The 14720-nt window shown below is 41.4% G+C and overlaps 2 protein-coding genes across 4 annotated transcripts in view; one reads left to right on the top strand and one right to left on the bottom strand.

Annotated features, from left to right (window-relative positions):
- Positions 1-5742, bottom strand: part of LOC306823744 (E3 ubiquitin-protein ligase RNF19B) — a 25353-nt gene extending 19611 nt beyond the window's left edge. The window contains exons 1-2 of one of the 2 annotated variants that reach the window (XM_079343544.1): positions 5499-5742; positions 2550-2873 (exon numbers count right to left, since the gene is read on the bottom strand). The gene's annotated coding sequence lies outside the window, so the exon portion shown is untranslated. The remainder of the gene's footprint in view (positions 1-2549; positions 2874-5498) is intronic. The other variant, XM_079343545.1, reaches the window with a different exon arrangement.
- znf513a (zinc finger protein 513a) lies at positions 5008-14720 on the top strand. Of its 2 annotated transcripts, none has more exons than XM_079343560.1 (5): positions 5008-5101; positions 6471-6607; positions 7793-7927; positions 10795-11559; positions 11682-14720. In XM_079343560.1, the coding sequence occupies exons 2-5, from the start codon at positions 6568-6570 to the stop codon at positions 12629-12631; spliced, it is 1890 nt and encodes a 629-aa protein (XP_079199686.1). In that variant the 5' UTR covers positions 5008-5101; positions 6471-6567; the 3' UTR covers positions 12632-14720. The 2 variants fall into 2 exon arrangements, with proteins under 2 accessions (XP_079199686.1, XP_079199687.1); XM_079343561.1 differs by having other exon boundaries at positions 5012-5101; positions 6503-6607.

Genomic DNA, 14720 nt, shown 5'->3' with positions numbered 1-14720 from the left:
GGCAGAAGGAAAGTGATCCTTTGGCCAGCAGCTTCACCACAGATCATTACATAATGCACTAAGCCTTTGGCTGGAGTCGTGTTTTCTTTCACTAACATGATTCAGCAGGCTAATTCACATTTATTTCAATCAAACAACAAATGCAGCAGCAGCAGCACACATTTTAACACACTTCATCATAGAATAACATTCAGGTAAAAAGTTCAGGCGTTTTTAAACTTTCAAGGAGAATTACACCTGTTTTCCCATGAAATAGGCCTAATGATGTCACCAAGGTTATCGAAGTTCAACATGAGCAGATGAGTCAATTGTCCATTGAGCACAGACATATAAAAGACCCCCGGGCCCGCAGCCCTGCTACATAACAGAGGATGACTTACAGATGCTTTAGTTAGGCATGTTTCAAAAGATAAATAGGTTTTCATTTGAGGTTTCTTTTACATAGTATGTGACTTTAAGTATGTTTACAATCTTCAGTATCTTCTTCACATCCATTTATCTCTCTCTTTGTAGTTGTATACATCTCTCCATTCAATCTGTCTATTCGTAGCCGTTTCATCTTTACGTATACTCTTTATGTCTCTCCTATAGTCGAAATCTGTCTCTTTGTAGCTGTCTGCATCTCTCTGTAGCCATTCTGTGTCTCAGTGAAGCTGCAGCGTCTCGTTCTGTTGTCAGTCTGAGGCTCCTTGCGGTCTTCCACGTCTTTTTATACCGTCTCTAACACAATTATCAAGAGTCTCTTTGTTTCTCCCTTTAATATTTTGTTATCATTATCTGTCACATATGTCTCTCGGTTCTCAAACTGGACATGTCTCTAGTTGTTTAGTGTCTCTCTGTTGTTGTTTTCTTCTGTGTATTTCTGATAAGAAATGTAGGCAGAAGCTTTAAGCTGAAGTCTAAGTCTAAGGCACTCTGATCTATTTGATCCCTGGGCCCGTGTCCATTGTAGGAGTTGTTGGAATAAACAAAAAAGTCTCTAAATTGCGAGATAAGCTACGTGTGTGTTCGAAAAGTCACGTCAAAGGTTTGAGAAAACTTGGACATTTCCCAGGCAAAAAGGTCAAATAAAATGAGGCTATAGGTTTCAAAGGTTGTATTTAGTGGTTGACCCACACGTGTGACAGACGTGTTTATCTTTGCCTCTAAAGGTTAACAATTCCTTTTTCTACTTTTCTACTATAGTGCTCTGATCACGATCTTATTGGTTCCCAAATAGCTTGTAACACTTTCAGTGGATGAGTGAGGAGCTGTTACTTTTACATTTGACCTGCACAGATGGTTGGCTTTGTATCAACACAATATTTTATGGAAATTTAAATCATTTTCAAATCGCTAAAGGCAGCTCTGAATGTTTTCTTCCCCCAGCACATTCCTCTACTGCATTCAATAAATCTGGACAAAATGTTCAGCAAGTAATCCATTGCATGCTGAATTATTTTTGATTAAATTGCTTCCTGCGAGATGTCAGACAACATTGTCAATGTGTTTAAACAAATCGTGGGACATCAGATCTGCCTCTTGATGAGTGATGACAGATAGAATGACAATGACAGATGGGTTTATTACACAACCAGCAACATCTGCCTGAATCATTTCCCCTCATTTTGAAAAAAAAACAAACAAAAACAAACAGAAAAGAAATAGGACACACTTTCCCCTAAATTGTGTCCTTGGCATGAACCATATTATAATTTCATTACTTAACTTTAGGGTGTTGGAGGACACTTGTTAAGAAGCTGTTGCTATGCACTCAGTGAACAGAGAAGGAGGTCAGTTTTCTAGTCTGATGAGCTGAGTTGTGCCTTTAGCGGAGGGAAACCTGATGATACACCCTATTAAATATCTGTTCATTGGACACAAGCCCACATCAGCAATGCGGGTTTCAGAGTCATAGAGTGACCTCAGCACAGACACAAACACACACGCACACGCACACACACACACACACACACACGCACGCACCCACACACACCTGTACTCCGCCATCCTTCACCAAATGATGCTGTTACCATGTGGCGCTTAACACTAAGTCTTATTGACCTCTTATTTATCCTACTTAATTCAATAACCACGATATGAATGATCCAACTTCACACGACATTTTATCATTGCAACTAGTCTCAGCTTGGCATGTTATTACCGTGCATATCTTCTGAGTGAATTGTCCTGACGTAAAGATAAAATAAAAGGCGTGTTATTTAACCGAATATTCGATGAGGGCAGGCCTGCAGGTTACACACTGTGTAGGGATGATGCATTTGTACAATTTAAAGCGCTATAATGCGCTAAAGAAATGCAGCTTTGCATAAGCTCCACTAAAATAAAACACAATATTTCAATTCCTTTAAACAAAATTAAAGACAGGTCTGTCTAGGTCGGACATCAGTGTGCTATTACAGGGAGTGGCATGTTAAATAGACTACGTATTCGAATAGAACTCCATCTCGTTATATCATCAGAGACGCGAGAACATTAGAGGTCAACATGCGCGTTTAAAAGTCTGCGGATAAAACACAATCATTTCTATTACGTAAACGGTGTCTTACCTATGTGTGCGGCGCCTTCTCTTTGCAGCGTAGAAATCAACAACTGGCTCCTCCCCTCACACTAAAGAGTAGCAGAGAAATCTCCTCCTCTTAAATGCCGCACAGACAACACGCCGTTATGTCGCCGTCAAAGCTGCACAGAGGATGGGAATGAGTGGTCCATGCAGGTCTGGTTTTGGCGCAGGGGTAGACCCGGGCTGACGCTGAGGAGAGTCCTCCTCAAGGTTCACAGCTGCTGACTGACGGCCGAGCTGTGCGGCGGCCTGAGGGGAGGCACACTGCAGTGACACGAACCAATGAGATGACGCAGAGACCCAGGATCTCCTATTCATAAATGCCCAGTCCCATAAAAAAACAAACAAACAGGGGCTTTCACATATTGTCAATGCCAAATGTTCACACTTGTGATACTATTTATTGCAACACAATTTTTTGTTTAATTCAGGGGTTTCCTCCTAAAGCTCCTTAACAAATCTTTGGTATAAACACAGACTCTGTGTACACACATTTTTAGACACAAATTTAAGAAGCTTGGATAATTTTTGGAAATAAATATGATGTTTGTGTTAAGAAATGAACAATTAAAACATGTTGTGTGTTTTAAGTTAGAATTTCCTGCACTTGCTTGTGCACTTTTACATGGCAAAGCAAAACTATCAGATAGGAAGCTATTGTGTTTTGTTTCAGGAAGATAGACTGGATAGAGTTTGCGCTACATGAATACTCACAATGTCCTTTTTAAAAAGGTCAACCACTATCTATTTTCTACTTGGCTATTATAATGTATATGTTTTGTATGGGAAGGTGAAGTTGGGGAAGTTAAAGGGGATGAATTCATTATGCTGTTTGAGCAGAGCAATGGAAAAGGTCAGTTCCTATCATGACAAATCCTCTGAAATGTACTCAACGAAATGGGCTAAAACATTTTTTGAAAGAATTTAAAAACAAAGCAGGACCTTAAAATGTAGAAATTTAAAATAAATGTAAAAAGCTAAAACTACTGAACTAAACAGCAGTGCAGAAGCTTTCTTAGAGGGGAAAAATGTAGCACCAGCAAGTTGAAATATTTATATCAGCCAGAAGCTAAACTGAAATACTGTAATGTTAAGTTTACTGCCATTAAAGACTGAAAAGAGGACAGTTCGTTTAATACCAGAGGAGTGAATTATTGCTTTGATTGCAATTAGAAATCCTTTAATTGTTTTAGAAATTTTGTCCAGTTTAAATTTGTCCATGACATTAACAACTTACAACTAACTATTTTAGCTTATTATGAGGCTGACATCAATATATCCAACCCCTAGAGATCTATTTTTTGAGTTGAGACACTGAGTCAGAAATGCCTAATTTTTAATCTTCTATAAATTAAGGGGCAAATTAAAGTCGTAAGAATGCTTCAAGAGGAATATAATAAGGTAAAACGTATAGTTCATATAGTTCGTATTTCCGGAAACGGAAATACGAACTATACGTAAATGGTAAAGGTGCATGCGATGCATCTCTATGAGACATCCGGTATGCACAAACTCGCCTTCAAAATAGAGGCACATAATTAAAATAATTTATAAAAGGGTAGATGAATTTTTTTGTCTGTGGCGTATGCTGTTCAGTGTATACAGCATAAATCATAATTACATTTTTAAAAATGAATGTTCTACCTGGAATAGGCCACACAAAGCACACAGTAGTGTTTTGAGATGATAACCTGTGTCATTGCAGACTTGCATTAGGGATGTAAGGATCTATTGTTTGAAAATTAATTATATCGGCTGACATTGGCACTCTTGTCAAACATCAGCCTACCTGCGAAATAATAAAGAACGCACCATTGTTAGTAGCTGATTTGTATCACTATCTGTTGTGTCACGTTAAGTTAATGATGGCCAGCAATAATATAAACTACCAAAACTCTGATTCAGATAATAGTTTTTTATTTGGAAGAAGAAGTCGGCTGTTCATCAAATCATGTTTGTACCTACTGGGGAAATGTGAAACAATATGTTGGCAGTGCAGGAATCTTAAATAATCTGTGATATATATCCACAACATGATCCAGTTACATTTCAAGAGGAGTGACTACTAACTACAATTCAAATGCATCCAGCACAAACAATTTCTAACAAAGAGTGAAACAAACACTGGGATCAGCCCTGATTTTCATAATCATCTCCATGATGTATAAATTTGAACTCAGACAAATGTTACATACATCTTACTATGATAAAGCCATCCAACAAAGTAAAGCTGAATCAAATATTCCTTTTACAGAGCAAACATTTTGTTCATTCAACTTCACTTTTAGAGAGATTACACGTATTGTTTTTAATCTGAAGGTTTCGGACCGGAAGTAGTGTTGTTGTTGCTGCTGTCGAATCTCAGACGGATCAGAAAAATCAATTAAGTTATGAAAAATACCATTAATTGCCTTTCTTTGTCGCCGCAGCTCAAGAGGAAATGGCGGATCTCTAGACTTTGTACATTTGCTGCGTCTAATGGCTCATTTACGCGCGAAAGAGACCTTCTCAATCGACAGGAACATTTACGTCTTTCAGGTAAGTTAGCTTGACAGCTACTCGGCTAGTTTAGCTTCAGGCTGTAGGTTAACATGTTTATCTACGGATACTATGTACTGAAGATGGCACCTGCCCATCATTAGCTATGAACGTGTCTGTGAGGAGGCGTTTTGTTTCGCTTCTTCTTTTGAAGGGGGGGCAGCTTCGGTCACCAAACATGTTACAGACAGTTCTTCTTGTTGTTACAGTGACAACATGAGCTAACTGTGTATGCTATGAGGACATGTTTCTGTTTAAGAAGCTGACTCGGTTCATTGCTCTCTTATCGGATTGCAGTACGAGAGCTAATGTGTTAGCCTGCCATGTCGCTTCAGTAAGGATAGATAGTGAAGTGTACATGTTGTGTTTGTTAAAACATCATCGATTCATCACTTACTCTCCTGTGACTTAAATGTTTCACCAACCTCTTCGTGAGTTAGAAAGTGAGGGGAAAAAACTGCTCAGCTGCAGTGTGTCATCCTCCAGCCTGCTTCACCTGGAGATCTAAAGAATATAAGAGATAAAAAAAAGACTTTAAAGAGGTGAAGCAGCTCGAAAACTTACCTTTAGTTACTATAACTATCTAACAGTGACAACACTATGAAGGTTTCTGTTGAGTAAGGTTAGATCCTCCATGCTCTCTGAAGAGCAGAAGACCAAATGTTGCAAATGTTTCATGTGAGCCCTTTATTTGAATAAAAAATTTACTGATCCAAGCTTGTTAAATGTAATGATCTTCATACTGATGTCTGTGCGGAGTTTTGACTGGAGGGAGACACATTACACATAAAATAATTAGGACACTTATCAGATGCCTTTTTAAAATGGTTTTTCCATCTTTAACAAACATCACAAATTTACAAATCATGAACACATATCAAAGCAAGTCAAAAGAAACAAGACAAAAAACAAAAGCAAGACAACAAAACCTAAAAACAAATAACGAAAAAATAACAAAACATATATAGATGTATGAAAAAGTTAGAAAAATGAAAGAAAGGTATTCACATAAATGTTATCAATTGTACCGTACTTATTACAGATTGTTCTCTCAAAATGATATTTCATAGTCCTTCACTAAGCATGCAGTATGTTATGGAAACAGAAGAGGACTAGCATTAAACATCAAATAATAATAATACCACTATGATCATCTCTGCCAATCATTTCCAGGTAGGGACCCCAAACAGATCTAAAAACCTTTGTATTACTGTAAATGTTGTATATTAGCTGTTCAAAGGAAGCCATAGCCATCTCATCTCTCCACTCCCTGAAGCTGACTTTCTCTTTTGACTTCCAGTGCGTTAACACAATCCTACACCCACACGATAATTGATTTAGATTTGTTTCTTTTGTCTTACATGTAAAGAAATACTGAAGACTATCTTTCTGTCCAACAAGAATGAGCTGATGGTTGTGGAAGTCTGCAAGAAGACGTTCCAAAAAAGAGAGAGGCTGACCGGAAGATGCCAAGAAAAAAACAACAGAATCCACAGCCAGTCAAGTGTAAGTACCAGGACTTCAAGGCCCTGTTCTAGTGTCCACAGCTACACACGCCAGTTTCCTGCATCTGTATTCAAACTACAAGCAGTTACCGTGGCGTGGCTTTGTAGTTCAAATTCTTTAAAAAAAAAGAAAAGAAAAAAGTCCTCCAGATGCGAGGGTCGTTCGCTACATGCGTCCTGTTTCTGTGCTCACATCTGAACACAGGGTGCTGCTTATGTTTCACATCCATCATACTGACCTTCATTTCTGTGACAAGCAATGTTGTTTGAGCCAACATTAAATCTCACGTTTATCAGATTAAATGTAAACGTGGAATCTTGTGGTTACTCCAAAAAATGTTAAAGACATGACAGTGAGAAGCGTTCACGTCCACGACATTCATTTAGAATCTGTCGTATGAACCTGACGTCATACGAAACCTTTGTTCTCATCTATTCTTCCACATTTAGATATGAAAGCTTGATTATTATTGGCATTATGTCAAACCCTTTAATGACCAGCAGATGGCAGCATTGATGGGTTTCTTGAGGATTTCTCATTAAGGGCTTAAAGAGCACAATGTCCTTGAGTTGGCCTCTTGGTAGTTTCTCTGAACAGTGACATCTGTGTGATAGTTGTTTTAGATTCCATCAAGCTTGAGGAGCCAAGAGCAAAACTTTCAGGCATCATTAGCTGTGACTGCAGCATCTGTCAACTCCTAGCGTTTCACTTTAGTTTAGAAAATGACATTTTCTCTACTTTACCAGAGTACATTTTACCATCACGCTCGATAATGTTGGACTTTTAATTTTTCCTGCCACATTAAAACTGAATGGAAACTGTTGCGAAGGATTGAAGGAACTTAAGGCCGCTCTGAAACTTGTTTTTACCTGCAGAAATACCAACTCAGAACTGACGCAAACTTTACATGTAAGAGTAACATGTTAAGAGTCTGTTTGTTTTGATTTTTTAAATTTAAGTCAAATTGTGTGACGTGTTTTAATGCATCGTTTTGAAATCCTCCAAACAAAGTTGTATAATGAATTAAGTTATTTTCTTGCTGATTTCATTGTGATTGGAGCTTATAATAGCAGCTAATTAATATTTCTGAATGGAGAGGCAGATATTTATGGATACACTCGTGCTGTTCTGAGACATTAGTTAAATGATAGTAGTTAAATGTTGTCCATTTTCTCCTCTCTGCAGTGGATTCTGAAGATGGTGTAGCATTTGAAGCTCCAGAGAACCTCATCTTAGACACTGACTTCCTTCTAGGAGAAAACATTGAGTTTGATGATCCTGATCATGAAGACAGGATTCTAGCCCTGGAAAAGTTTTCCGGTATGTAACCCCCTCTATAAACTCATGCTCTAGTATTCAATTTCTCGACTGTATAAGAGTTCAGTTAAGGTTGATTGGGCAACATCAGAAATCAGCATTGTTACAGCCACTGTTTGAGTAACGACAGCAGGAGAAGAAGCCGGTTTATCAGTCAACAGGGATCGCAGCCGTCATCTGATTTTCATGCTAACTTGTTTGCATGCTGATCAGTAATGCTGAAAAAGACCACTGAACTTATTGTGACCCATAATATTATTTCTGCATTGGTTGTAGATATGTAAGTCTTTGTCAAGGTACTTTTTGTCTCCTGTGGTTGCGTCACAATTAAAGGTTTCATGATAGCCTCCTTTTCAACAAGTTTAAAAAAGTCTTAGAGCACGCCAGAACATCTCTGTAAAGTTTCTTCTTCTAAATCCACTCTGATCCTGGATTTGATCGTGCCCATAAAGCCCTCTATTTCAGCCCTGCTCAGAACAGGCTGTTTCCGTTCCTGTAGCTTTAAATCTAAGCGAGCCGTGTCTGACCACGCCTCTCCCTGGAAGGCAACGTAGCTCGGATTTTCACGCATTATTCTTTCTTGTTTACGGTGAGGAGGCAGACTCAGTCCGCTCCGTTTCGTTCACATGGCTGCGATACACCCCCCCGTATCAGTTTCGCTCCACCCTGGAGGTCGAATTCAAAAGCTTGCGTTGCGTGAAACACCGACGCCGCGTGAACGAAAGGCCAATCCGCTACTCAACGGTTTCGTTTTACTGTCACAGCGTCTCCGTGTAAACGGGGCCTCAGAGGGCAGAACAAACACCTAGCTGTGGGAGTGTCACCCACTTGGGGGGATGGTTTAACCCTAACCCTAATAAAGAGAAACTTTGGGATGCTATTGCAGGAAAAAGCTAATTTAAATAAGCATAATAATCTGTTTAAAGTCTTAATGGGAGTATTTTAAGAGGTTGCCTTTTAAACAGTCTTCTCATCTACTTCTATGTTTCTCTTTTTTTTAAGTGTCTCACTGCTTTCAAATGTTGTGTGTTTGTGTTCTGTGTTCGGAAAACTCACGAGCGTCTTATCCCACATCCTGCAAATGTGTCTGTTGATGACATAATTAAGATAGCAGGAGGAACACACTGTTATCATCAGAGTGCTTTTTTTTTTTTTGAATGGATTCCACAGATGGGTCTGCATGTGTTCAGTGAAAGGATGATGGAATCGTTTTCATTCCTTGCCAATCGAACGCAGAATGAAGATGTGATGTTGAGTTATTTTTGATGGTTTCACCTCTGAAGGACTTGTAGCAGCAGAGGGGGTTTCATCAGTACCACAAAGAAGGACTGGTAGGTTTGTTTTTGAGGATGAAGAGTGCCCCCCCCCCTTGCCACAGTAAGAGAAATGGAACTAGCAGCTCATATTTCCCAGCATGCCTCTTTGTCAGAGAGAGTGGTCTGAAAAATGGGAAAGTAGAGAAAGGAGCTGAGACGCCATTATTATATAATGGTCATAAAAATAGGACTATTACCATCAAGGACACCATTATAAGAGGGTATGTATTCATCATCATCATCATCATCATCATCATCATCATCAGCCCTGGCTCCCACCACCATTACCGTTTCCCCCTCCTCCTCATCATCATCATCATCATCATCATCATCATCATCATCATCATTATCATCATCATCAGCTGCAGCCTCACCATTATAGTCATTATCATTAGGCTGGTAATCATCCGCAAGGGGTTTCCAGGGGGCAGATAAAAGGGCGACGTCGACCCTCGCCTTCCTCACATCCCGCCTCAGCGTTTGAGGAGCGAGGCGCTTTTCTTTGAGCTCCCCGGCTCTCACTCGAGCCGACCGAAAAACAGAGTGAACATGGTCCGAGGTCCCCTTCAGGGAAAAGCATCGCTCCCTTTTTTTTTTGTTTTTTTTGTTTTTTTCCCCCCTTTCTTTTTTGTCTGAAAGCTTCGGATGGCACGTGATCTTGCTGGCAGCTCTGTGAGTATCAAATGTTTCTCTCTGAACGGTTACCTTTCCCTTTCCTGTGGCGAGAGATCACATCTGGGCTGAGAGCCACTTTGCTCGGGCTGCTTGTTCTTCCTTGATCAGAGAGTGTTGATCCGTTCAGCAGGAGAAGCGTTTGGATCGGACCTGTTACCTTCAGGTGTCTCGTCTTTTTAAAGCGTCTTTCATGAAGACAAAGTGTGTAAGAAGTTTCTTTGGAAGTCTCGGGTTTTTTTCCCCTCTTTTTAAGCTCTCTCTCTCTTTTTTTTTTTTTTTTTTTTTTTTTTTTTCTCTCGGATGTTCTTTTATCTTTGTATAGATGAGTCTGCTTCCGCTCCAGGATACGGGGCTTTCTAACTGGTGGATAAAGTTGGGTCTCTACAAATAATATAGCAAAGACCTGTCTAGACCTGCACTGTATGTTACATTTAAAATTATGAAATTACAGTTTATCATTGTATTTGGGGTATTGAATTTGTCCACAATGCATTGCTTCAGGGATATATTTACATCAGAAAACACACACGAGGTAGTTCTAAGGTGTTGTACATTTAATAATAGCAGGACAGATATATTCTGGAGTGACGTACAGACTGTCTTACTGCTCGCGTTAGGTACGTTTACCATTGTGTAGTGCTGTCTGAAGGATGAGTTAGATAAGAAGAAAAGTATGGCACAATGCATGGTGTAAAGAAGTATTCATCCGCTGGTGATGTATCCAGTTCAATATCACCTACCCTCACTCATTGTGCTCATGTTCATCTATCAGACAGGAGTAGTGACAGAGGTAGATTTGGGACACAACCTGAGACTGCGTTTTTTTTTTTTTTAGATCAAATGTGCAGTGTTTGAAAACGTCCTTTGCCTTCTGTGCAGAAGTAGCAGCAGAGATCGGTTTCTCCGTGTATCCTCTGGCTGATGAAGAGAGCCCTGCCTACAGCCAGCTCAGCATGGAGAGTGATCCAGAAAACTCACAAGGTGCCACCGACAACGGGAGGGAAGACGATGGCAGATCGTCCCAGTCAGAGTCCGGCTTTCCTCCCTACCTGTCTTGCAGGGGCTGCGGTCAGCTCCGCGACGAACCTTTAGGACCGGGCATAGACCTTTTGGGTCCGTACTGCCTCAGGTGCTGCAAAGCCTCAAGGGAAGCCAAGAGCGCGGACTTCTGCTCACCTTTTGGGAGCATGAGCGGGATTCGCTCAGGTTTGCAGCTGGACGGCGACGGCGTGGGGAACGGCATGGTCGACAAAGAGCTGACGGGCGACGACAAGTTCCCCAAGCTGCACTCGTGTCACATCTGCGGCTTCGCGTCGCGCTACGCCAACCACGTGAAGCGTCACATGAAGACGCACAACGGGGAGAAGCCGTATAACTGCCCTCTGTGCACGTACGCCTCGGCCCAGCTGGTGAACCTGCAGAGACACCTGCGCATTCATACCGGCGAGAAACCGTACAAGTGCGACAGCTGCACCTTTGCCTGCAGTTCTCTGGGCAACCTGAAGAGGCACCAGCGCATGCATGTTCCCACTTTGGGAGCGGTACAGGAAGCGCCACAACAAGCTGCCAGTGGACAGAACATCCTCAAGAGGCATTTGGCCGGGCAGAGAGCCAACGAGGAAGTGTCTGGTGTTTCGACCAAGGGTAAGAACCATTTCCTCAAACACTCATGAAATTCCTCTGGTCTAAAAAGATGCGTTTTTCAGAACTATTCTTTGTATACATAATGTGATCTGTCTTGCTCTTTTTTTTTTGTGAATTCTCAGAAGTTGTGAGGCCGACTTCCAACCTAAGTCTGGGCACCCAAAACGACTACATGCCAGCCTTTGATGGCCTAAAGGGTGCGTCACCACCACCCGTACCGGCGTCTAATCCGGCACCGAGCCACCAACCTCCGTCCCTGCTGGAGAACATGGGAAGTATAGGCAGCCGAGTGAGCAGAGGGGGCGTAGCAGACAACGCTCCCCTCCCCTCTTCACTTTTCCCTTTCACCTGCCGGTTGTGCGGCGTCGTCCTTGAGGACGAGGACGGCTCCTCGGCACAGATCTGCGCCAAGTGCACCCTCGAAATGCTGACTAAAGACTCCTCCTCGTCTCCCAACAGCCCAGGAGAGCGCAGCGACAAGGTTTACACCTGCGCCTCGTGCCCTTTCCTCACACACTACCCCAATCACCTGGCACGCCACATGAAAACACACAGCGGTGAGAAACCGTACAAGTGCCCTCAGTGCGACTACGCCTCGGCGCACTTCGACAACCTCAAGCGGCACCACAGGGTGCACACAGGAGAGAAACCTTACAAGTGCCATTTGTGCGACTATGCCTGCGGGAACCTGGCCAACCTTAAGCGCCACCAGCGTGTGCACTCGGGCCTCAAGCCATTCCAGTGCGCCGTGTGCAGCTACAGCTGCAACCAGAGTATGAATCTGAAGCGCCACATGCTGCGGCACACGGGAGAGAAACCGTACAAATGCGCCGAGTGCGGCTACACCACGGGCCACTGGGACAACTACAAGAGACACCAGAAGAAGCACGGCCTGGCCACAGACGGCTGGGTCAAAGTCCCGGCGACGGGCAATGATGAAGAACAGGAAGCGAGGAAAGGGATGGGAGCAGTCAGTCAGACTCACAGAAAAGAAACGGGGGTTGATATGCAGTTCATGTCCAGAGAGGGAGGACAGACGATGCCGTCGTGTTACAAACTGGAGATTGTATAAAAGGAAAAACTCAGCAAAACTAAGCTACCAGCAACTTGTTTTATTTTTGTTTACTTCACAGAGCCTTTATATTGTTTCATTGTGTGTCATTCTTTAAGTGTATGTCAGATGTCTTCAATGGCTGCTAATTGTTTATTTGTAGAATCTCGCACATTATGAAAAACTATTATTCTGAATCTCAACATCCCTTTTCTGGTTAAGAAAGGTGGATGGGCGTGTTCGAGTCAAGATAAAGGGAATTTTTCTTCTTTACCAGTTGACTGTCTCATTGTGTAAGTTAGCCCACACTAGTCTATTACAACATGTATCCCTCATTTTAACACATATATGCCACTTTTCATCCCATGACAGAGAACACTACCAAATACACCTCCGTTAAAGGCAGGGTTGGTCGTTTTTTAAAAGCTAGCTTGATTTGGAAAGTCGCATTCCCTCAGTGCCCCATAAACACCCACCCCCTTCCCCCAAAAGCCCCGCCCCTTTTCTTGCATGCACCAGCGCCTTGAACTAGACGCTAAGCTCAGCTCATTGCGTGCGTTGTGTTTAAATTACGTCGTCTCATTCAGCGGTAAATAAACGCCTTAATAAAAGGCCTGTTTTACGACTCACAGCAGCCAACGACTAATCTTAATGGCCGTCATCGGTGACGTTGAGTGAGTGACGCGAGTGTGGGCTCGAGCAGGGAGACGTGATTGGTTCATCAGATTGGTACCTCCTTCAGTTTTTTTTACAGGCTTATAACCGCTACAGATGACGGATTTTCTTTGTTCTGTTTTCAGAGCACATGAATTTTTACTTTCTGTCAGGATCCAAAGACAAATTCAACCAACATCTTAAAAAGTGCATCCAGAGAAAATGACCAGCCCTACCTTTAACTGAACTAGTGCACAATTGTTGCTGAGCTGTTGAGTTGCACTGTGTAGTTTGTTTGAGTTTTTACTTTTACATAAAGACAGACCTGCCGTCCTTTTTGTGTACCAATAAATACCATGATTTATTACTCAGCCGTCGTCTCTCCTCCACCACATTATTTACCCCTGTCAGGTATTTTAAAGACAGAGTTTGATTACATTTTCCGGCAAGTTCTCCGGAACTACACAGTGCAGCAGTAAAGTAAGTAAAGATGAACGATATAGTGTTCTGTTTGCATTGGAGCATGTGCCTGTATACTGTATGAACTACTAGCAAAGTGCTATTCAGTAGTACTGGAAATGTTTTACACTTATTGTTATTGTTTCATTTGTTTGTGTTTGCGAGTCAAAAAAAATCTGCAGTGTCTTCAAATATAAAGTCACTTTTGCCAAATCCCTCAGGATTACAAAATGTGGTGTGGCCCTCTTAACATTGTAAAGAAAGGTGGGGAAAAAAAAAAAAAAAAAAAAAAAGTCCTGTTTAAAGTCTTAGATTGCATGCGTAGCATTTTGAAAGACCCAAGTCTTCTTTGTTTTTGTTTAAAGAAAAAGCACAGTGATTCATTTACAGGTGTGTTTGGAAAGTTTACAAAAAAAGCTGTAAAGGGAATCATGTGTTGACATCACTTATGTGTGATTTGGCGTGTGGCCAATTTGTGTCCTCAATCTTTTTTTTTTGTTACGTCTACATACAAACATTACAATTTAAATGTGCAAGACATTAATGTGTTCATTTCGCTGCCTTACGCAAACCACCTTTTATTTTGAACACTGCTGACTGTGAAAGGACACCCTTTCTTGTGTTTTTACTTTGAGAAAATAAGATGACATTAGTGAGCATCATTCTCTTATTCTTCTAATACGACTGTAACACACTGCACACTAGACGTTCATCCTTAAATATATAGATTTGTCTTTTTCGTTTTCAATGTGTGATGTGTCATTTATGTATCATGGGAAATAATAGGGACTGATTTATTTGGAGTCTTTCTGAATTATTATATGCAAGTGAGAGATTTTTTTTCAGGTCGCCAACTTCCTGTGACACGGTGGAGCACCCGTTAATTAGTACAGACACCCCCTCCTTAAGTGTCCATTTTCTGTCATTATGCAGTGTCTCATAAATGCCTTAAGCGAGGGTTTTGAAATAAACGTGGAATTTATGTCATTGAATGTCA

This window comes from Symphodus melops (genome assembly GCF_947650265.1).
Source record: "Symphodus melops genome assembly, chromosome: 1".
Classification (NCBI taxonomy): Eukaryota; Metazoa; Chordata; class Actinopteri; order Labriformes; family Labridae; genus Symphodus; species Symphodus melops.
This window is presented reverse-complemented; position numbering and strand designations above follow the sequence as displayed.

What these genes read in the sequence shown, in the direction of transcription:
- znf513a (XM_079343560.1), top strand. Translation starts at nt 6,568, where the DNA reads ATGCCAAGAAAAAAACAACAGAATCCACAGCCAGTCAAGT. An exon ending in GAATCCACAGCCAGTCAAGT is followed by an intron (nt 6,608 to 7,792) that starts GTAAGTACCAGG and finishes TCCTCTCTGCAG; the next exon opens with TGGATTCTGAAGATGGTGTA. An exon ending in AGCCCTGGAAAAGTTTTCCG is followed by an intron (nt 7,928 to 10,794) that starts GTATGTAACCCC and finishes CCTTCTGTGCAG; the next exon opens with AAGTAGCAGCAGAGATCGGT.